Source organism: Etheostoma spectabile, chromosome 22 (genome assembly GCF_008692095.1).
Source record: "Etheostoma spectabile isolate EspeVRDwgs_2016 chromosome 22, UIUC_Espe_1.0, whole genome shotgun sequence".
NCBI classification, from domain to species: Eukaryota; Metazoa; Chordata; class Actinopteri; order Perciformes; family Percidae; genus Etheostoma; species Etheostoma spectabile.
In genome coordinates this window covers 15,845,529-15,869,454 of record NC_045754.1, presented here as the reverse complement: position 1 = coordinate 15,869,454, position 23,926 = coordinate 15,845,529, and the positions used below count along the sequence as shown (strand labels likewise).

At 39.9% G+C, this 23,926-nt stretch overlaps 2 protein-coding genes across 3 annotated transcripts in view; both read left to right on the top strand.

Moving 5' to 3' along the window:
* The window catches only part of relch (RAB11 binding and LisH domain, coiled-coil and HEAT repeat containing), a 35,232-nt gene extending 29,114 nt beyond the window's left edge, over positions 1 to 6,118 (top strand). Inside the window, 6 exon segments of the mRNA XM_032504399.1 lie at positions 668 to 731; positions 841 to 979; positions 1,116 to 1,232; positions 2,725 to 2,813; positions 3,448 to 3,518; positions 4,813 to 6,118. Coding sequence (XP_032360290.1) covers positions 668 to 731; positions 841 to 979; positions 1,116 to 1,232; positions 2,725 to 2,813; positions 3,448 to 3,518; positions 4,813 to 4,933 — 601 coding nt within the window. The 3' untranslated portion in view covers positions 4,934 to 6,118.
* Positions 6,119 to 8,679: 2,561 nt separating this feature from the next.
* Positions 8,680 to 22,779, top strand: tnfrsf11a (tumor necrosis factor receptor superfamily, member 11a, NFKB activator). 2 transcript variants are annotated; one of them, XM_032503478.1, is made up of 10 exons: positions 8,680 to 9,022; positions 13,491 to 13,569; positions 13,980 to 14,105; positions 14,678 to 14,824; positions 14,913 to 15,000; positions 15,509 to 15,585; positions 15,845 to 15,946; positions 16,143 to 16,192; positions 16,515 to 17,481; positions 20,935 to 22,779. In XM_032503478.1, exons 1-10 carry the CDS (start codon positions 8,948 to 8,950, stop codon positions 21,216 to 21,218), a joined length of 1,995 nt encoding a protein of 664 aa, XP_032359369.1. In that variant the 5' UTR covers positions 8,680 to 8,947; the 3' UTR covers positions 21,219 to 22,779. The 2 variants fall into 2 exon arrangements, with proteins under 2 accessions (XP_032359369.1, XP_032359368.1); XM_032503477.1 differs by having other exon boundaries at positions 15,509 to 15,594; positions 15,839 to 15,946.
* Positions 22,780 to 23,926: the final 1,147 nt, after the last annotated feature.

The window sequence follows — 23,926 nt, the reverse complement described above, 5'->3', positions numbered from 1 at the left end:
GATATGCGGTGAAAATTATTAAGTAAAAATTAAGATTTTGGAATGTTATAAATTCCAACACAAAACTTAGGAAAATACCAATAATAATCATCTAAAGAGATCAATGGAAATCAGATGATTAGCTTTACAACTCCCCAGTCAAATATAAACTAAGTAGATCAACAAAGCTGTTTTCTGTTTCTGTATGGCTCTCCACTGCGTGAGCCACCAACTCAGTCATCACTGTGGTTACTAGCATGTCATCACGATGTAATCACTATAGTTGAATTAAACCTAGAACATGTGTAAACCAAAGTAGTACTATCCCTTTGTGGTTTCAGAATTAACACTTACCGGGCACTTAAAAATTCTTTAAAAAAAATAATTCCTGTCAAATTGACTCAATTAGTAACGTTATTTGGAAAATCTGAAACTAGCCCAGGAAACCTGATTGGGCCTTCCCTACTACTGACGTAACCTGAGGCCATCTAAGTTGTGGTTGATGTGGTTAAACAATCCCATGATTTAAACCTTGTCAAATGAGTCTGCAAATTATGTGCAGATAATATTTAACTAATTCTGATTCCCGCTTAAAGACACTCTTATTGAGAAATTGGAGAATGCCTAAAATAGTGATACAGTGACTTTGAATGGTCAACCCATTGTCTTGCTCTCCTGCTGCTTTTAGCTCAGTGAGGATATCTACTATCCCTGCCTTTGGTACCATCATGGAGACAGTCACACAAAAAGAGGTAGGAAACTGACTGCACACATGGCTAATATGCTGAAGATTTATTTAAATAAATAATGTGACAAATCACTGTAAAACGTGTGTGTATGTGTATTTGTGTGTGTGTGTAGCTGCTGGAGCGTGTAAAAATGCAGCTGGCATCATTCCTGGAAGACCCTCAGTATCAAGATCAGCACTCTTTGCACATGGAAATCATCAGGACGTTTGGAAGGGTTGGACCTAATGCAGAGCCACGCTTTAGAGATGAGTGTAAGCACACAAATACAGTAAAAAAAAAAAAAAAAAAGATTCCAATAGTGAACTAAGTCTAATCTATTTCTTTTTATTGGAATCTACCTCTCATGTCCACTAACTTTTTGTCGGTATTCTGTTTTATGTCCTCCAGTCGTGTTACCGCATCTTCACAAGCTTGCGCTGGCTAACAACAGCCAGACGGTGGAGAGCAAGAGGATTGACATCGCCACCCAGCTGTTTGAGGCCTACAGTGCCCTCTCCTGCTGCTGTATCCTTCTATAGGTCAAACCTAATGGTCTGTGTAAGCGGGGCCATATACTCGTCAGCTTGGAAGTACCTCCTCTACTGCTTTTTATTTAAAGTCCTGATACTTGCTACATACTTATAAGTTAACACCCAGATAACCTTGTGAAACTTAAGGGGGAAGTGATGTGCAGTTCCCTTGTCAGCTTACGCATACATTTTTATATATTTCCAAAGGACTTAGTAGAAGTCTGTGTCATGGTTGGCTTGGGTTCAGGGTTAGCTGTCGTAACTGTGAGTCAGTGGGAAGGCCTGTTAGAATAACCGTCTGTATGCTAGCTGCACTGGTTAGATGTGCTCCTGAATGTGCCTGTATAACTGGGGGGTATGTATCAGCGTGGCCCCGGTGCCTGAGTTTGTGGTTCACTGTGTGTGTTGGCAGAGTTTGCCTGTCATTTGGCAGGAGGAGAAAGGGAAAATGAGCCGCCTCCATTTTTGTGGCTAGAGGTAATTACAGAGCTGTTTGAGCAAAAGAGAGAGAGAGAGAGAGAGAGAGAGAGAGAGAGAGAGAAGGACTGAACATCAACTTCAATTGTTTGCAACAGTTCCCAGGATAGGACTCACGTTTACACTACCTCTGCTCTGTCTCTTTCATCCTTCTCTTTTGTGATTGTTTCTTCTCTTACTATTTCCCTTTTCTCACACTCTTATTCCTCTCTCTACTCTACTCTTCTCAGTCAACTCCACCCAACATACACACACACACACAGACATGCACACACGCATACACATGTAGAGGACAGCTGGTCTGAGGTTCATTCCTGTGGATCTTTGTCAGGCTGTGATTTTACAGTGCAGTAGTGTCCAGGAGGAATAGCCCTAACCTCAGAGGCTTTACCTCCCACTGCACTTCTTTCTCGTGTAATCAGTGTGACAAGCTCTGAAATTGTGCATTCCTATTTCTCTCTATATATAGATTGCCTTTAACTCCACTGGCTATGACAGGTGGCAGAATACATACAATCCTAGACAAAGTACCATTGTGCACTTTGGTGCCATATAGCAATACATATATGTTAAGGTTTGTGTAATCAAATGAATATATTTTCACTTCATTCACATTCATTGACAAATTTTCTTTTCATATTTTAAATTATTAAGATAAGATTTAATTAAAACCTACTCCTAAGGCATTACAGCTCCACTCTGAGATTTATACATAAGAGAGTTATTAAAATGTGTAAAGTTTTTCCTTTTCTTTTTTTCTCACAGTCACCATGATCAGTTTAGCTCTGTAAAGCTATATTTTCAGCTATCTTCATTTAAAAATGTGTGGGTTGTGCTGTCTTTTCTCAATAATTAAGTTTCCGGATCACTTGACCCACCCAGTTGAAAGATAGCATTTTGATTGCTACTCTATGAATAGTTATGCATTTATGGGGCTGCAAGGTGATTTGGATCAACTGGTATTTTAAACTGTACTAGTGTTTTGTTCCAGCCCTTAACTTCCTGTGCAGTCATTTCTGAGGAGGTGATGGTCAACCACTTCCTGCCTGGCCTCAGGTGTCTCCGCGCCGACATGGAGCAACTCTCTCCTGAGCACGAGGTCAGGAAACAATCGGAGGGAGGGGGGGGGGGGGGGGGGGGGGGGATTCCATACATGTACTCAGACACCGACTCTAAAGCTCACAATGCACGCTTGAATTTAGTCTCTCGTCCGCATCCTCATGCACTGACAGGCCGGACTGTCTCCCTCTTTGTGTCTGTTTTTCTCAGGGGATCTCACATAATATCGGTAAAGACAGACAGCCTGACTCTTCGCCTCTTTCCCAGACACACTCACACACACACCTCTACCAATTTTATTTGTGTCTCAGAATCTCATGCGATCCATTTCATGTGAGCATTTTCCTGAGGCTGACTAATGATCAGCTGATTCTTTTCCTCTGTACACATCCGCTCTTTCGCTAAAGTCTTTATACCAGATTCTAAGACAGGAATTATTTTCCAAACTGGAACTTTTAAAGCATTAAGAAACATACAAATGCATAAAAGTCCCGTTGAGACAGAATTAGACCACACGCCGTCTGTCTACAGCTCCAGTTGTTAAAAATGCTTTTATTAACTCATGAGATTCAGGTGGGGTTTTTATTTTTTTTTATTTGTTTTTTTCCCCCGACAAAGAACTTTTTGTGACGTTAACCTTTCAGTTTGATCTGTCTCTGTCATATCCTCCACAGGTCATTCTGAGTTCTATGATCAAGGAGTGTGAAATCAAGGTGGAAAACCGAGGAATGGCAGACGCACAAGGGTGAGAACATCTCATTCACGCTGCCACTTTGTCTAAACTTAAACTTGAAAGATATTGGTTATTATTGCATGAGGGGCAGTGACCGCAACAAGCGATGGCCTTAAAGCAGTAGTTAAGAAGAACTTGGAGGGGGAAGAAGTAGTCCTACTGGCATTTGACAGTGTTGGAACTAGGCCTGTATTGTGTGTGTGTTCCCAGAGAAGAGGAGAACATGTAAGAGTGTTGGAACCACACTCATTATATATGGGAGGGGGGGAGCTAAGAGGCCTGGACACAGGCCATACTGTGGGTGTCTTTTAAAAGATGCTTCTCCCATCTTGTCAACATGTGTTTGGAGCTCATTAAAAAGAGAAGTTTGCATATACAGTATGGATGTAAGAAGTGTGTATATGTCTGCTTCTCCCTGCGCACATATGCTAGATTTTGGGTGTGTTCCACCCCAAAAACCCTCAGTTAAACTCTGAGGTTCAAAACTCTGTGCCGAGAGATTTTTTGTTCCTCTTTCATTTTGGTCTGTCAAGTCTTTCTTTGACTTCTCACACTATAATTGATCATTTCGTTATTTTCACAGCATGTTTTAAGGAGTTTTGACCCTGTAGAATGGATTTTTATTCATAGTAGGAAATATTTTGGAAACCCAGATATATTGTGGCTATCACAGCTTTGTGAAAAATGCAGTCAGAAAGACTTTGATGTGGCACCACATACCATTGGTGTAATTCTTTGTAGCCAGTTTCCATTTTCCAGTGTATTACATTTAACATGCTTGTGCACATTTCTTCAGAAAGGTATGTGAAGTAGTCAAAATAGTACACAGGAAAAGTTGAGATCTTTATGCCACAAGCCATTTTGATAAGAAATGAAGTTGTTCTTATATAGAAGCCATGTGATGGTGTTCACCAGTCAATGCAGTCAGAACTCTCTAGACACTGGCTTTAGTTTGGTGTTAAGATATGATGTTTGTTCTTCTGTTGGGCAATGCATCAGCTTGGCAGAAGTTGTATCCTCCCACTGTTTCAGTCCGAATAAGAAACTCAAAAGAGGAACTTATGGAGCCGTTAGACTGTAAAAAAAGGAGGGGCTGAATTGGCAAACAGTATTTTCTTTCTAAAGAAGTATAGTAAAGGCTGACATGCTGTAAGCTTGTCAACAGATTGGGGCGGAAGTATTTTTCTCTACTGTTGTGCTAATAAACCTGTGTGTGTGTGTGTGTCTGTCTTTCAGTCCACATATGGTAATAAGGCAGTGTTAGCCTTGTTCCCCAAAATCAACCTTTACACCTTTTTTCCCATAGCTCCATGTCCATCGCCTCCAGTTTGGTTGGTGAGGATGCCAAGACCAAGTTCCTGAGCAAGATGGGACAGCTAACCACCTCTGGTGCAATGCTGGCCAACGTCTTCCAGAGAAAGAAGTGATCACTATACAGACTGATCGACCACTGCAATTAACTGACGATTCCCTGCTGTCTTCGGAAGCATTTCATTCTACTGAGGGGAAAAAAGCATTGGTTCAGCTTTAAGTATCAGAAAACCACGTGTATTGCTTATTCAATTTCAAGAAATCAAGGTTTGCTGAAAGTTGTGTTGATTTAAAATCTCCAGTGCAGCAGGACTCCATGCTCTTCAAAGATGAAAAGCAATGGGTTTTTTTGCAGTGAAAGCGGAGGTTTTCCCTCTCTGCTCATTTTCCTCTCCTTAATCGAGGCGAAAGCCTTGTCCAGGACTAGGGATTTGCTTTTTTGAATAATTGTTGTCAACATTGTCATTTCAGAAAGATGGGAGAGAGAGAAAGAGACTGATTTAGTATTGAGATGCACATAAACTGACAACAAGGGACTTGTGTCCTGGACGTTTCAGGACTTGAAAGTCTCACAAACTTTAAATTAGATTTCAGCGCAGTACTTCTCGTGTCAGAAGAGCTTCACTCGTCCCTAGGAAACAAAACTTTGCTGGATGCTGGATTTCATTTAGAATTTTAAACAACATTTTGGAGAGAAGAGTTGTGCAATAGATGCATAAACTTGCATTTGTTATAGAATAACTGAAAGACAACAAAATGGCTCTGTTTAGAATGCCTTGTACAGTGTTATCTGTACGGCTCAGAAGTATCACATACTTGAAGCTACAAGGAAAATTGTCTTGCCTTTATTTCTTTAAAGTCTGTCACTGGTTTGTTTTGACAGCTTCGATTTTATAACTTATTTATGTCTTAATGGGGAAAAAAAACTTATTCCAACTTCCAAAGAAATTTGCACTTCACTTTACTATTTTGTTCTTTATTATATTTGTTTTGATTTAGAGTCTTATACATATTGAACATTATCACTACTGTTATTGTTTATCCGTTTTGGCAATGAAGTTAAACAGAACACTGATCATAACTATTCCCTCTCTGTCCGTTGCATCTTGTCTCTGTGTTGCAGTGTCTTTTTTTTCTAAAGTGGGTATTTGTTTTTTTTTGTTCTCTTTCAATATGCTCTACAAGAAACGGTAAATAACTGTATCATACACTGAACTGAAGAGGATGGTACTCATTATGTATAGTTGAAATCAGTGTCATGGTGTAATAAAAGATGGAGATCAGTTGTGTACTTAAATATACTTTTGGTTGCCTCCTTGAATGTCTGCATGCTTTTAGTCTCTAAGTTTTGATTGTGGCTCATGGCTCAAAGTGTCGACAGGTGTTGAAAGTTGTAAAACAAAGTCATTACACCGACAAACACACACTCCTGCTGTCCTTGCCCCACACATCCAACCCTTTGATGTGGTCTATTGTCTGCTTAGTACAACAAACCAAAGTCCATCTTAAGGGACATTCCCAACAACTTACTCCAAATAAGTACAGAAGTAAAAACTTAGATCTGCCGTCAAGATTGCACTCTCAGTACATGGTTTCTCAGAATGACCTCATAGGAATTTAACACAGAAATTAGAGTAAAAACCATCTTTAAAAAAACAAAAATAAATGAATTTAATTAGCGGAAAATGAAGTTGTAATTTTAACCTTGTAAATAACAGACTTGTTTTATCTGATTGACCTGTAGTGGAATCCAGTACATTTCTTCTAAGTGTTGAAAATATAAATGGGCAAGGCAGGCCATTGTGGAGCTGCACTCATTTAGTGGATGAACATTACGGGAGTAAGCGAACGGCTCTTGATAAAGAACAGAATTTGCATATTCAAGCTAATATTCAACACACATCACTGATAAAGTTCCAGGTGGACAAATAATTGATATACAACAGGGTGGAACTAGAGCACATGGCAGGTGTGTGTGTTGAGTGTGTGTGTGTTCCCATTCCTGTGTATCTCTACCTGTGTCTGTAGATATGTGTGTGCAGAGACAGATGTCTGATAGGTGATATGCATTCCTAGTTTTGGTCTTTGTATGTTCAAACAACCTACTCTGAGCCAAGACCCTGTGCTTGGCTTTTCAGTGTGGGTATACCAACATGCACATCTGGGTGAGAACCTGTATTTCTTTGTGTGTTCAAAATTCAATTTTTTTTTTTTTTGTGTGTAGAAATGGCGTCAGCAGGCATCTCTTACTCACATTGGTGACTTGAGTGACTCACAGATCACATCTGTTTCCAAAGCAAGCAGAAGTAATGCAGATCCAACCCTAAACCCACCGGAACATGGTGGCTGAGCCTTAATGTCATTATTCCGCTCTGTTCTGTGTGTATGTGAGTGCCATATGCATGTTTTTTCAGTCCTGTGTCCTTTTCAGTGTTTTAAAGGGAGACCGTGCCGAACCCTTGAAGCGTCCTCCAAAAATCATGGTACCAAAACAGGCTGCGGCGGCTTTCTTTTATGGAACTAGTGTGTGTTACTGTAATGGAAACCATTCTGTGTGTGTTTGTGTGTGTGTGTAGCCTATATGAGCTGGAATAGGCCTACTTTATGAACTTTGACTTGTTGTAAGTGATGCTAAGCAACACAACCCTCACATTGTGTGCTCTGACCCAGGTCATGTGAAGTGTGATGCTTGTTTCTGAATACTACCGTATAAGAGTTGAATATGGCTCCTGATTGCTACTGTGGGTGCAGCAGAGGCTCCACCACAGCTTCCCAACAGCTTCCTCAGCATGTTCTTACGGGAAGAGGCGTAGAGGGAGGACACAGCCCATTACCTCCATTGGCTTAGCTTAAAACTCATTATTTCGTCCTCTCCCCATTGAACTTCTTATGTGTTCAAAAGTTATTTGTGTGTCTATAGCCTGCACCTCAATTGAACATCGGTCATAAATGACTTTTTGTCATAATGTGTGCTTCTGAAATCTCAGCATGCAACACTTACTGCACATTCTTTGACATGTCTGTCACTTTTTTCTTTCTATGTCTACTTTAAAAATTTTACCTCTGATCAGGAATGAAGATTGCTTCATTTTGCATCTCCTTTTTTTCCTTTTACTGCACCACTCGTCTTCTCTCCTGTGCCTTGTTTAATCCATTGAGGGCCTTCGCATGCAATTTAGTATTTGCATAACTGTCACCTTCAAGAGAACATATTCTCCACTCTCTCAAACCTTCCCTCTCGTGACTTGCCAATGTGGGCTGGATCTAATCTGCCATGCAAATTCAGTACTGTACTTCTCTTTCTGCCATGGGGGCGGAGAACAACTGTTTCCTGGAGGCAGTGAAAAATATTTTTAAATAAATGGGTTTTTGAGATTGTAGAAATGTTCATAGTTCTTCCAGGACACACGCTCCATGAACTATGCAGGGACAGGCCCACTCATTTCTATGATGATTGGCAAATGCAGGAATTATCTATGAAAGTGACCACATGATTTGCCTCCTATGTGTGTTTATCTCTGGCATGAGATAATGTTACTTGTTTGGTCAATCACATGAAAAGTGCCCCTTGACAAAGTAAATAAGTTGGGCAGGCTGTTGGACAGCTAAACATGTTGGTTATCAGAGACACATATTGACAGTACTTTTCTAATTCCCGTGTATAAAGATAATCACTGACAACAATCAGGCCCACTTACTTTAACTGTCACATACACACTAATTCATTCATAAAGAGTGTTTAGATCCAGGAGGAAAAAGGGAGGGGCGCGGTGATTTTTTTTTTTTTACTTTTATTTTTTTACATAGGACAACGTGGGAGGAGTTCCCTCCCTCCCTCAGTCAGACCGTTTTTACAAGCTGATGCATGCAGCTTCCTCCACAACGCGTGGGTGAAAGCAAGAGGAAGATGAGAGGAGAAGAAAAGTGGGAACTGCAGCTGCCTTACCGGGAATGAAGGCGCAAGAATGCCCTGTGAGACGGTGTGGAGGCTCCGCCGCATTTATGCACACAAGAAGAAGTGATTTACTGTAAGAAAATCTAAAGAAGAACCGAATCTCGGTATAAAGAGTCGTCATCTTGGCTGAGAAAGAAAAGTTTGTCTCAGAAGTAGTTCTCATTAACCAGCAGAGATGAGATTGAACTTTTCTACAAGATGGATAGTCCGAGGCTGGATAACATGCGTCCTCGTCACCTTTTACGCACAGGTAAAACACTTCTGGTAATAAAAAGGTTTAATTTCCCTGATAATATAATTAGGGAGTGAATTTAATAGTCAAAAATAGTTGATAATGACTTTGTTGTATACTCTGCCATTACTATTTACTTATTAGGTATTACTTATTATACTCTCTACCGACAAATACTGACAATCATGATGTTTTGTTTTCGTGAGTAGGGCAAGGCAGTAAACCAGAACATGTGTCATCACGTCTGATGATTTGTATGAACTGGTCAGGTTGGATTTTTACGCCCGGACACTGACTGGAAACAGTTGTGTTTGGGTCGAGTCCACCTCAGCTGTTCCGACCGCAAAAACGCCGCTGGCAACTGCCCGCTCTTCTCCCTCTACCAAACATTCTCTCCTGGCCCAGAGGGGACCCGGCGCTGGCCAAATGGCTCGATCATCAGGAGCCTTATTAGCTCTGCCAAAGTGGCTAAGAGACTTCCAAAGTGAGGAACAGAGTCCTTAAAGGGTCTTACCGAGATCCAGAAGGATAGCCACTGAAACCAAAAATATTCTAGGGTTTTATTCATTAGAAGATAGAACTGGAAATATGTGATCAAATTATGTTTTGCTTTCACCATTATGCAAAGCATCACTTGTTGTTGTGACCATTTGTCTTGTTTTTATATCATTTCACAGTATCCATGTCTCAGCTGATTCATTGACACACAATTTCGCGGAAAAAAAGTGAATGGCCCATGCCATGTTGTTGTCCATTTTGTTTAGTCCAAGGAGCTAACTCCGTCCAGGTGGAGTAGTTTATGAGATGTGGTTGTAGTGGTGGGACTGCTGGGCACCAGTGATCTGTCACTGCATGTGTGCCGACATTACCATAAGCCAGCATCGTTATAACTTAGTCTGGACTGCGCTCTTTCTTCCCTTGTTTTCTTTGCTGCTTCACTAAAATGTGTTGCAAGATATAATGCTTGGGGAGAGCACTGCATCCATGTTTATGCTGAGATCCAGAGAGGTAATGGCACAGAGAGTTTTTTTTTTTTTTTTTTTTTTTTTCCACAAGTCATATTTGAAGTAGTGGCAAGACTATAATGCCTGGAAAGTGAGTCAGTGTGTGAAAGGGAAGACATATTTTTCATCTATGTTTTAAGGTGACACTGCAAACCTTTGGCTTTGGTTTGTTCTCACCATGCTCTTGCCATTACTGACACACATTCCCAAAGAATTCCCCGTCATTTTCTTGGTTTTCAACCACTTCATCCATTCCAAACTGCCTGTGTGACATTGAGCAATACAAGATTATTTCAAGATGTCAAGAGCTTAAACGTCAGTACATCGTGAATAAGCAGAGCTTTGGTGGATGCATTTCTTTGCCTACCCACATGGCTCCTGTACGTTTTATTAGCCGGCTTCTTTAGCCATGCAAGCATCCATGTATCTGACTATCTGTCATTCAGTTATTCATCAGCAATTTACCTACAGTATTTCCTAACTCCCTACATTTCACAAAAATTGCTAATTCATTTTAATCATTTCTCTAGTATCCGTCTATCCATCCACCCACCGGCACATCAGTAAGCGGTATTGTGTCTACCTCAGCTTGAGCAATAACAGTCTATTGCCTCAGGCCTGCAGATCCAAACGTGATTTACTTACACAGACAACAGAGGCATTTTATAGGTTGATGAAGCCTGCAGTCTTTTGTGATAATAGAGCATTGTGTGGAGGCAGAATGAGGAATTAGAATTGTTTTAAGACCTTTAGTAAGTCTCAAACACATCCTCATTAAGCTCTGTCTAGTGCAATCAAAAACGGTTAGCACAGATTGGTTGTCTAGGGACTTGTTTTCAAAGTTTTTTGTTCTTCCCTGCTCATTGTTTGGTGTTCCTTTAGTTTGAGTTTTGAGTTTGAGATTTTTGGTTATCACTGTCTTGATTCCCCAGCTCTTCTTTGGTATTAAACCATTCTTCCTGCTGCAATTCATCATCATTCATCCATTTATTTGCACTACTGTAGGGGATTTTTTTTTTTTCTGGAAATTACTTACAGTCACTTCATACCAATTTGTTATTAGCTGGGTGGCATGAAAAGCACAAACAGGTTTTATAGATAAAACAATGCAAACTGTTTGATTATGACTTGAGTAATGATTCTTTTAGATGCTTATATAGTTTAAGTTTTGGAAGTTTTATCAGGAGCATTTTTTTTTTCAAATATCCTGATTAATGCAGGTGGCTCTTAAAAGGATTTGTTTCATTGCTTTCAAAGAATAATCACAGATTCAAATACTGTACAAAGATTGAATTGTGCATTACTCTTTTACAGCACCTTATCGTGGATAAAGGGATACTGGATAAAGTCACTCTGTGCTTCTCTTGGCTCAGTGCCAACGGCTGCTGTGGCCGTTATGCAAATTCTCTGGTACTCTGTCAGCGAATGGAATGCACTCTGCATCACGCTGCTGTTTGATAGAATCACACAACTGGTGAAGGGTATTAGGATAAACACACAGCTAGGAAAACATGATTTAAAAAAGGGTAGTTACTGAATATCACCAGAGCAACAGGTCACTTAATACTCCTCATCCTTTTCTCTCCATTCAATAGTCCCTACTCTATCCATTCATCACACTAATTCCCCCTTTCCCTCCCCTATCTCTTTTTTTCTGTTAGATTCACACACTCAAACATAAGTGTATATTTGAATCCATACAGCAGATAAAGTTAGCTTTGAGGTTGGATGTTCTGTCTTGACCGTCATAATAACCTATAATCATATAGGGTGGATCAGCTCTTTTCCTTTTACATATGTATTTAGTGATTTAAAACATATTGCCTCGCATAACCAAGACCCAATGTTTAGATGAGGCGGTAACAAAAATACAATTTCCAGCATTCTTTTGGCTTCCTCTGCACTTTGGCCCAGTTGTACAGATTAACCACCACTGGCTTTACAGATGTGTCTCTCCACATCTCTGCCTATCTATCTACAGTACACAAACCTGAACCTCCTTAGCATGGGAACCGTCCCTACTTCTGTCACTCGTCTGCACATGGTCCTCATTAGTGCTGCAATCCAAGCTATGAGCGCTGTGTATCATTATTTCTCTGGTTGGAGTCTAAAACAAAGACTGGGTGATGTGTAAAAGGCTTTGTGGAGGTAATTAAACGCTTGCCAGTGTGCATGGTGTGCTGTTGTAGCCTGAGGCCGGACAGACAGACACTGAGACTAAACAGGGCATAACGTGAAGGTGTGAGAAAAAAATACTTGGGGAAGAGGAGGAAAAGGTGTGATAGACAGTGTTGGAGTATCATTACTTTTATTTATTTTATCATTGTGTTTTTGTAAAACTAAGAATGTAGATTTTTTGGACCGTTGACATTTGAGTTACGGTTAAACAGATGCACTGTGGGAAAGAAAAGTTAGCATTGATGATGAGTTGATGGCAGACAGACTTATGAATGTAGTACCAGCATTATTGTGCATTTAGTGTGAATGACTGAATAAGTCTATAATTTCATGGGGGAAAAAAATCTTTCAGAAGAGCTGAATGAGAAAAAGGAGGAGGTTGGTCCGAGGTCAGAGACAAGTCAGGCCTATAGGTTGTATTATTCTACATGTATATATAGACACTGTGGCTTTGGTGTACTTTCTTTCATAACAGCCAGATTGTCTAATTCAGCAGTGTGGCTAGAAGTTTACCAGCCTCTAATTTAGGGTGGCAGGAGGGTGTGTACATTATGTGTGTGAGAGAGCCTGCATGGCTTACCTTTGTGGTCTTTTACAGTTCCCATTTATTGTTTAAAACATGCACAGATGTTTCACTGTTTAATTCCATGTTTAGGAGCTCTGGTATTCCATGCTAACTCTAAATCTTGTATTGTTGAATGACTGCAGGAGACTTAGCATTACAGCCACTTAGAATAGAATGATCCCCCGATTATTATTTACTTAATGGACTCATTTAACCAATCCTTGCATCTTTCTTCAACAGCTCACTAGTCGGGACCAGGAGACTATCTCCTGAGTGTTTATTAATTCTGATCCAACTGGAGTTAATTGTTTTTAGTTCCAGTTGGTTATCTTCATGTAACTGGTTGCTACAGGGGTTCGGTTGGCTGGTTCGGAGGATGTGCAGTGCACGACTGTGGTCAGGTGCTTCTGAGGATGTGGAAATAATTCCTTGGCATGTCTTGGAAATGTTTGAACCATCCTCTTCCTCTCATTACTCACCGCTATCTCAAAATATCACATATGGGTTTGAAAGATGAACTAAAGAAGGAGAAGGATTGTCCTAGAAAAGCGTGGCATTAAGGGAAAACGCACTGATGGATAATTACTGTTTGTTACTGTTTGATCAAGCAAATCATATCGTTTGGTAATCTTCATAAATAATGAAATTCATTTTTTATATATTCTTTTTGAACATGTGTCATAAAAGGGCTTTCCTGCCACATAAAAAAGTTAACATTTCATGTTTTGTTATTTTTTAGAATGCTGTCTCCAAATCTCTCCAATGTGAGGAAACTCATTATTTAAAAGGCTCCAGATGCTGCAACAAGTGTGAACCAGGTAATAGCATACATAAACATGTACACATACAGAAAGGGATTGAAGTAAAACATAAGGTAGCAAAGCTAGCAAAGCATAGCTGGTTTACTCAAAGGAAACAGCATAACATTGAAATAGATTTCCATTCACATAGTTCTTAAATCAAAAGAGGAAGGATGTTTAAAAATGGAACATTTTGGTTAAAAATTGCTAAGATGTGCACATGTGTTCACAACCACACAGACATTTGATCCACAAGAAGTACCCATTTATTTAAAAGAGGAAAAGGGCTCTAATTTTGTGAATGTCCTTCTTCTCTTCTCTTCTTCCATTAAGTTTTTAGTGGTTAGTGTGATTATGTACGGGTTGTTAACTTTCTTTTCTTTCTCTTTCTGAGTCTTTCTCGCTCACTTTTTTCTTTTTTTGGTCAGGCTTCCGTGTGTTAAGGGACTGTACTGATTCCCAGAAGACTATATGTGTTAAATGTAATCGTGGAGAATACCAGCCCGGCTTGACTGAAAACACGCGCTGTATTCAGCAAAAGTTCTGTGACCCAGGTCAGTACCTGCAGCTGGAACAAGGATTTCATATTATTATAACAAAAAAAGTATTAAATACTTTTGTTAACAATACAATAAGAAAAAGTCTTTAAACACGTTTCCAAATAATTTGTCAACCCATGTCTACTTGCATTGGAGAACAAAAATGTTCAGTATGGAACTATGCTGTACAATAAAGCCCTTAAGAATACTACAATTAAAACAAAATAAAGATTAAGGGTATTGTAATGATTTTGATGTTCTCTTTTTGTATTTAAAAATGTTTTGAACATCACAGAAAATGTCCCTGTGTATAATTATGATGAAGTGAACTCCATGAAAGTGTCTCTTGAGCTGAACATGCTAAAATGAAATTGCCCCAATTTGTGTAAATAAGAAAATGACCTCTAATTCCATTTAACAAAGTCACATCCAAACCCAAGCAGCAACTCAGATAGACAGATCAGCCTGTGGCGTGGAACTTAAGATCACAGGCACATTGATCACAAAAAAAAAGACTCACACATGATCATTCCTTTCAAGGATTTGGACTACCTTTGCGCTAAAACACTCTCCCCTTTGACCACCAGGTAAGGGGTTTATGGAGAGGTCTGAAAACCCTGTGGCAGAGGAGCCGTGTCGCTGCCCTGCTGGTTTCCAGTGCCACCTCATCAACTGCATGTACTGTGAGAAGATACCCACCTGCAATGCTGGATATGGACTTGAGGTGGACCCTGGTGAGACACACTAACACAAAACACACCACAAACAATTAAAGCAAAGTGTCACTTTGAGATAAACTCCAATATTTGTCATTCATTCCAGAGTCTAGCGAAAGGAAGACATGTGTTGCATGTAAGAAAGGCTTCTTCTCTGCTGACAACACTGCCGAACAATGCAGACAATGGACTAAGTAAGTGTATATATTCACACACACACACACACACACCCACACACACACATAGTTTAAGCCTAGAATCTCTTGCTGTCGGGAAGGGAAAATCTAGTTGCCGTCCGCCTAACCACCAGCCAGCTGTTATGAGTAATGCTCACACCACTTCCCCTGGAACCCTGGACCAGACACTAGCTTCCGCTGCCGGCCGGATCCCTAATAATGATGATGACGATGAAAAAAGGGAGCGAAAGGTTTTTCTCTTCATCTTTGTCTTTTTGCTTGCAAGATGAATGAAAAAAACAAGTAGTGTCTCCAGTACAAATAATAATACTACATTTATTTTATATAGCACGTTAAAAGGTACTCAAAGGATATTTACAACGAAAGAACAAAAGAAAAAAACAATGCCAAGATCAGTATAAAAATAAGCACAGCTAGAGATCAATATTAAAAAGGTGCAGCAAAACAGCATGGAAACAAATATTGTCCTTCACTCTGTATTTTTGTATTACATCTATTTTTATAGTTGTAAGGCTGAGGGCCGGAGTGAAACACAGCCAGGGAGCGCTCAGGCTGATGCAGTGTGTGGACCACTTACCCCTGGCAATACAGGTGAGACATGGACACACTCACCGCAGACTGTCACCATGCCGAGTCAATTTAATGCACATTTAACCACTCAAAATAAAGATACACTTTTACAGAGCAAATATTTCTGTTACTTTAAATGTGGCTGTAAATGTAGAAAGAGTCCGATTTATTGCATTTTTGACAGATATTTATAATTTTTTGTATACTTTAGCCGACATCTACTGGCTGTTTATGACTGACAGCTCTGAACTCCTCTTTCTTGCAGGTGCAGCACCCTCCTGGGTTATCGTTTCAGTGCTCTCAGTCATCACAGTTCTGTGTCTCCTTATCCTGCTCCTCTTCTGCTACAAGGACAAGCTAAAGTTACTCTCTGGTAGGTTACAGTCATATGTTGAATCTTGAAGTTCTCCTCTAGCTGTGATTTATTATTGTTCTTCACAAGGATTTATGATTGATGATAATGTATGACACCTACTATACAATATGGTATATAAAAAGAATATATCTTCTTTAGATTTTACTTGAGGTATGAACTGGGCCTATATTAATTATGTTTTTTATTTGTCTAGTAAATCTGCGGTCCTGCGTCCAGAATCTAAAGAGGACTAGGATACAACAGGTAAAGTGGATTTTTTTGTTGATAAATCTCTCAGTTTGTGTGTGCCTGCTCTACCCACTGAGCCAACACAGCCACACGGTAAAGTGGAATTTCAGTTAAAAAGCTGTGAGAATACACAGAAACCAAAGTTATTGCAAGTGATCCCACCTACTTTTTATTGATTGTTTCGGAAATATATCATCAAATGAAACAATATAAACAAATACAGCTCTTAGGTATGTTACTACATGGTGTAGGGTTTGGGTAACTACATATTTCTTACTATTCATACACAAAATATTAGTTGTTTACATTGCTCCTTTCTTTGTTCCCGTCCTTCTAGGATACCTTGGCCCCTCTTTACCATAGTGGACCAGGAGGAGGAACAGGAGCAGGCCCCAAATGTTCACCATGTGAGACGACCAAACTCATCTGCCAAGCACCCCACAGCCCCGCTGATGAGCTCACATGCATCTTCCCCACTTCTGTTCCCGATGTACGGGTGTCACTGCCATTCTTGGGGGAAATGAAAGAGGAAGGAGGGAACAATGGGAAGACAGTGATGGCCGATCAGAGTAAAGGGTCTGGAGAACCTGAGGAGGTGTCAGAGGAGGATGAGGTTGTGAGTGTGTCTCCTCTTTTGGCAGGTTCCTGTGTGTGCGTCATTCCCGTCCGCGAGCCATTGGAAGTAGGGGAGAATGAGGACTGTAGCCAGGCTGTCAGCCCAGGGACTCCAGGAACCTGCTCGTGTGGAGGGCTGGATGGAGAAAGGGATGGATATGAGAGTGGGAAAGAGGAGAAAAGTGGGAGTATAAGAGCAGACAATAGTGAAGAAAGGGGTGAGGGAAATCAAACAAAGATGGTTTTGTCCAAGAGTGAGACAGGTGTTGCATCTCTTGTCTCCATTTCTCCTCGACTCCTCCACACCTCCTCCGTAATCCCTCCATCCAGTCCACTGCCTGAACTCTGCCTGCCGTTGTCTCAGGCTCAGGTGAGAGCAGAGTTCAAACCTCAGCTGACCGACAGCTCACTGGTAAAACAGGAGGAATTATACAGACTGGCAAGCACAGACTCCACCTCAACAGAGAACAGTACAATCTCTTCCATGACCTCGGTCAGCCCCTTGATGACTTCCTCATCTGTTGGAGATCTCTACCTGGACAAGCCCCCTGAAGGCTTGAGTCTGGAGCAAGGCCAGGGACTTACCTGGGGGGATAACAGGGGAAACAAGCTCTCCTCTGGGGAGTCAGAATTGGAGTGCTCACCTGAGAGCCTCCATAGTCAGCTGGCTGAACCAACTCTTACCTCAGGTGGGTGAAAATGCAAAACTTCACTTGGTCCCCCCTTACGTCAAATATGCTGGGGTGAAATCTAGCTCACCCGGTAGAAGGTGTGCCCCATGTAGGCTGAAGAACTGCTATCCTTTCATCCTCCAGCTGCTTTGTAATAAAATAGTAATAAAAGATCACACCTGCAATCTCAAGCTTCAAGTCAAGCTATTTTTTTAACACGCTTGGGACAATGCAAAGAGATGCTATGAAATTGGATTTTTCCTGAATATCACCAAAAAACAATATCAATAAAAACTGAATGCACAGAGGTTGTGTACTTGGGGATAATGGCTCATTACAAAGACTGTGGGACCACAGTTGTGTTTGCCAGGTGGATTCAGTGTTCTTTGTTTGTGTGGGCAACCACCACTGCACTGCCACGTTGTCATACCCATACATAATTTAATATATACTACATAGCAGAGTTCTCTTTCCCCAGAATAGGTGGGGCTAGCGACCAAGAACAACAGAATGAAATTCATGTTGGTTTTAACGGAAAGTTTTACTGTCACATGGTTAAACTTGTATTGTTCTCACTGAGACCTTTACACACTGCCAAAGTGAAAAATCTCCAGGAAACATATTTATGTATTGTGATCAAACCCTGAGTGGTTATGGTTAGTTATCCAAGCAGAATTATTAGAACAGCCTGATGGGTGCAGCGGTTGGCTCAAACTGGGGCATTATTAGGTGAACATGCTGAACACAACTAATAACAGCATTGGTTTCAGCAAAAGAGTAAGATGTGTGTGATAGTTTCCAAGAAATATGTTTTATTAAATCCAGTATTGATAGCTGAACTATGAATTTTGGGGGACCACACAGGCAGCAGAAATAAGATATGTGAGTGTTTGATGAGCTAGTGAACCACCAGAACCACACTCTAACATACAGTGGTGTGTGCGTGTGCGTGTGCGTGTCCGTGTGCGTGTTTGTGTGTTTTGTTGGGTGGGCAGGGTTATAAAAGTATTACTCAAGCTGCACACATCTTGCTTCAATTAAAGCTGTGGTCACTTTGCGCAACCCTATGGAACTCTGGGTAAACAGAAGCTTTGTAGATGGCATTCACACACCCATACACACACATGCACACACAAGCATGTGAAGACTTTTTTTGACTCTCACTGATTACTGGGTTTTTTAATTACACTCTGGCTGGCCTGAAATGAACATTATTTCCCATCATGCAGTAATAACAGACAATTAAATGTACTTCCCGCATGTGTTATTTAAAGGTCAAGCAAGGGGTTGGAGGTTTCACCTGTCCAACAGAATTTTCCTCCTCACTTCTCATTCTTTCTGTTTGTCTCCCACAGTTTGCGCATACTGTAGAAGAAAGTGCAGTAAACTCCACTGCAGCAGTTTTAAGGATTAAACACATTTGTTCAAGGACACCTCAAAAGTAGTAATGACCCAGATATATTTTACTGGTTAAGGAATTAAACTGTAAGCTGTGTAAAATGAGCAAGATTTTTTTGGGGAGGACTGTGTACAATTGCGGTTTTGTTTGAGTGTGATTATGAAAGGAGTTCTACAAGAGTTCAACTGTAGTCTCTGGTTTAAAAACCCTGTCAGGAGACTGTAATGCTACAATTGTTGGGCATCCAGAAAAATCAGCTTGGTATTAAGAAAGGATAAACAGAAGAACCAAAGCAGATTCCATCAAGCTTTGTTTTCAAAGTTGTGGTGAAATTACATACTTTTGAGCTAGACCTCTCAGACTGGTATTCCGGGAAAGGCTCTCTGATGGGGAAGACAAGAGACACACGTCTGTGAGTGTGTGAGTGTGTGAGTGTGTGTGTGTTAAAGTGTCTGCTAGTGCCTGTTTGCCTTGATTTACTGTGATTATGTGTGTGTCCATGCACATGTGTTAACATATGAGGCATGAGCTGTGAGTCACAGCTTGTTCTGCTGGTTGAAAAGTCAGACAGGATGCTGGATATAATAGCAACCAGAGGCTAATGTGGTGAAAGATGGTTTATGAAAGAAAAACACTGTTTATTTCCTAATTCACCTGGTAGGCTAAAATCCATAAATGAAGAGTACATGGACGTTAATAGATCAGTGCAAGTTTGCACAAATGATTTTGCGGCAGGTATAACGTTGATAAACCATGGAATGTTCTCTTCTGGAGAAACATGTTACAGTACTGGAAGAACATAAAGATTAGAGGGTTAGACAGAGTTGAACGGCACATATTTTGAATTTATTCAGCCATGTCTGTAAAACCCTAAACCCTTGACAAATGACTTGTTTTCAGAGGTTTTGAGTTTCTCACGCTAAAAGTGCTGGACAATCTGAAACAAATAAGGCAGAAGGATATGTGTGTAGCTGTGGCCTCTCTGTGGTCATCCTGCATGGTCATCCCACCCACTGTCCATTTGTCATCCGAGGTTAGCCGAGATATAGTCCCTTTTCACTGACATCATGAATAGGGGAAGCTTAGATGCCCGTAGGTTGAAGGGGAATTGTCTTACACAATTGTACTATATATAATAATATATATATATATATGTTATATATATTATATTGTTATATGTATTGTATATATATATAGAATGTATATATTATGTATATATATATATATGTGTATATATATCATATAGTGTTATTATATGTATAATATGTATATTAATATATGTATATGTCGATATGTATATATAGTAATGTACATATATGGTATAGTATATTGTGTATATATATTGTTAATGTACATAATGTATATGTACATTATGTATATAATATGTATATGTGTATATATTATTGTATGTATATTACTGTATGTATATATATATGATATGTGTATATATATTTGTATATATAAACATATGTATATTTGTATATATGTATGTATTGATTATATATGTATATGTGTATATATATTTGTATATATACACATGTACATGTACATATATACAGTATACATATATGTATATACACCTATATATATATAATATGTAGTATATATATATATGGTATGTGTATGTATATATATGTAAGTATATATATATATATATATATATATATATAATATATGTGTGTGTGTGTGTGTGTGTGTTGGTGTGTGGTGTAGCTGGGCCTCTCTGTGGTCATCCCGCCATGGTTCAACCCACCCACTGTCCATTTTTCATCGGAGGTTAGCCGAGATATAGTCCCTTTTCACTGACATCATGAACAGGGGAAGCTTAGATGCCCGTGGGTTGAAAGGAAAAAATTGTCTTACACAATTTCATTTATCAATATGGTGTCATTCCACTCGTCATTTTCTATACCAGAGTTGGAAATGTTGATTCATTTGTCATGTAACCAAGGCTTTTGTCACTCTAGCCCACTGGTTGCATTTTAAATATGTACTGGGAAAATTTCTTTTACCACTCTTGTGTTTTCTACTTTTCACAGTCTCTTCTTTTCCTCCCATATTTTTCCCTACAGGTCAGGTGTCTGGGAACCACAACACCACCTTCATCTCCAGCGGTCAGGTGATGAACTTTAGTGGGGATGTCATCGTCGTCTATGTCAGCCATACGTCTCTTGGCAGTGACGGGGCAGGGCAGGACGATGCGTTTGGGAGACCTGTCCAGGAAGAGGCCAATGAGACGGCCCCATTTTTCCAAAACAGCCTGATGTTACAAAGGGATTCCATTTGCAAAAGCACCTTACAAGATAATACACTGCTAGTCCAGGGAATGATGGAAGAGTGTCCTATGGGAAAGTGAAAAGTGACTAATGGCTGTTTATGACATACTTTTTGATCCCCAAAGGGAAATATTTTTTTTTACTCTGTTGTTTTCACACATTACACAGTACGGCCCAAAATACACACACTCACAAACAACACGTAGACACAAATTAATGGCAAGATTTCAGAGCGAGGGGGCTACCCATGCACAACAGCTGGGGGTTTGGTGCCTTGCTCCGGGCAAGCCAAGTCCTCATGGACCGCTACAGTACAGTACAGTGATCATCTCCAAAAGCATCAGTTTGACAATGTAAAAATGACCTCCGATAATTTCTGTTGGTTGATTTACCTTACATGTCTTAGCTCCCAATTACTTTGCAAAGATACCTGAATAAATAAAAAATAAAAAAGATGTGTCTACCATACCAGCTTTCTGTACAAACACAAGGAAAGGGAGGCTTTTAATTAATAGAGCAAGATCTGAGAGCAACTTTTAAGCATGTGAAGTTATCTATCTATTTATCTATCTATGCCTTCATCATTTGTTTGGAATGTAATCTTCTATAACTTCTCCATTTTAACACATTAGTCAATGATTCTCGCCTCAGGCATCTCTAAAGTGCATTTTTCCATTTTCCATTGGAAGGCTGCATGTTTTTTCAAATGGAAACTCCCTCCATTCCAGACAATGATGGGGATTTTGTTGGGAATTGGATGTGAATCTAGACTTCAGACTAGTAGAACGTCCTGTTTTTATTGTTAGGAATTGCAGCTGGGTCTTGATATAAAGGAGTTAGTACATTTTTTATTTCCCACCTTCCATCATTGATTAGCCCGGGTTAAAGTCTGTACTCTCCTGCTTTTTACTGCTTATACATTTGACATTTGGAGGAATTCAAGAGTTTCCTTACATAACACAATATCCACCATGTGGATTTTATTGTGTTTGCTCTTATAAAATCATGCCATGGAAGTAAAAAAAATTTTGTTAGAAAATTCAATCTACAAGCTACATTAAGCTCTGGCATTTCACTGAGTGACTGTTCCTTTTTTATGGTTTGCAGGGTTTAACAAAAGCTAATTTACAGTAAAGAGACGCACCCAGTTTTGGTATGATGATGTATGCTTTATCCCATATGTAGACTTTTTATATCTCTTCTAATTGCACCACAAATGCAGTGTGTGTCTAAGAAAAAAATGCTATGCATTTGATAAGCTATTTTATTACTGGTTTATTTTGTTTCATAATGTTTTAATGTGCAAGTCTTAATGAAGAAAAGTAAAATATCAACCTGTTTATATTTTAATTCATTTTACAAAGTAGACTGTTTGACATTTTTAGAAGATGAATATGTGATCGTTTGTAAAATTTGTAAAACAAGATTGAACATTCATTTGATTTGAGGTGTGGATGTGGAGCCGTGAACAGAAGGCAAAACACACTGTCGGAGTTGTAAGTTACAACCTCAACAAATGTATGCAGCCTTACAATAATGTACATATCAATCGAACCTATTGCAGTGAATGACCGAAAGAATATTTTGATTGAAATTAAATATGTTTTGCATCTAATCCCTTTAGGGATTGCTGCTATCCTACATTCTGTGGTTTCTCTCTGACAACTTTCCTATTCTGGGTTTGACAAATTACAATGAACGAGTCATTTATCTCCTCAAGATAATCTATAATCTTTGTGAAAGAAGCAGTGCTAATTACACATGTGGCAAGGCTTCTCTGTCTTTGTCCCTGTGTTGACAGGCAGCCTTTCATCAGGCCTGTGGATGGCGAGCAGCTGTGAGGGGAAACGAAGCTAGCAGTCAGACCAGCTAGCGTCACAGAGAAACCACATGAGAGAAGCTGGCTGAACTCATTTAGGGCTGGTTTGGGTCGTGTGCGTGTGCGTGTGCGTGCGTGTGTGTGTGTGTGTGTGTGTGTGTGTGTGCGCGCATCTTGTCTCAGCTTATTTTATGGCAGTTTGTAAAAACAGGAAGTTATGACTAGCTTTCACATGGTTTATATGAGACCTGGCTGCCCGGCCAACACAGAACCTGACTGTTGATCGGATTTATTTTGGCTTTTTTTTTTTCTCATTTGACTGATAATATGTTGGATGTCCTAAAATTCTTCATGTTGCTACAGTCCACCCCCTAGTGGTAACTGTAAGTGAGGACGACAAAAAGAGAAAACAACTTAAGTCAATATGTAAATTCTGAAAATTAAACACAATTTTATGCAATTCTTTTATAAGCAGGTGCTACACTGGCTTTTGTTGAGTGGGTGGCTGTTGCTCAAGAGGAAGAGCAGGTTGTCCTTTAATCAAAAGTTGACAGTTTGATCCTGCCTCCTCTTCTCCACATGTGACAAACCCAAGTTTGAGTTGCTCCCGATGGGCAGGCCACTGCCTTGCATGGCAGCTTCACCACCATCAATGTATGAATGTGTGTGTGAATGGATGAATGAGAGGCAAATTTTAAAAAACTTTGCCAGTAAAGTAGAAAGGCGCAATAGGAATGCAGTCGATTTTCTAGAGATAGTGTGTGGTTTCATAATAATACAAACCTAAGGCCCATTTACCACAAAACATAGATTTTTTAAAGGCTAAAAGTATTGCTCCGGGTTCGGCGATCACACTCATCAGCAATTATAACAGCCTTACATCCAGCCAGGTGAAAACTTAGATCTTCCTGTGGAAAGCACCAGAGAATCCACAGTGGTGAAATGCTGAAACAACAGTAGGCTCACCTG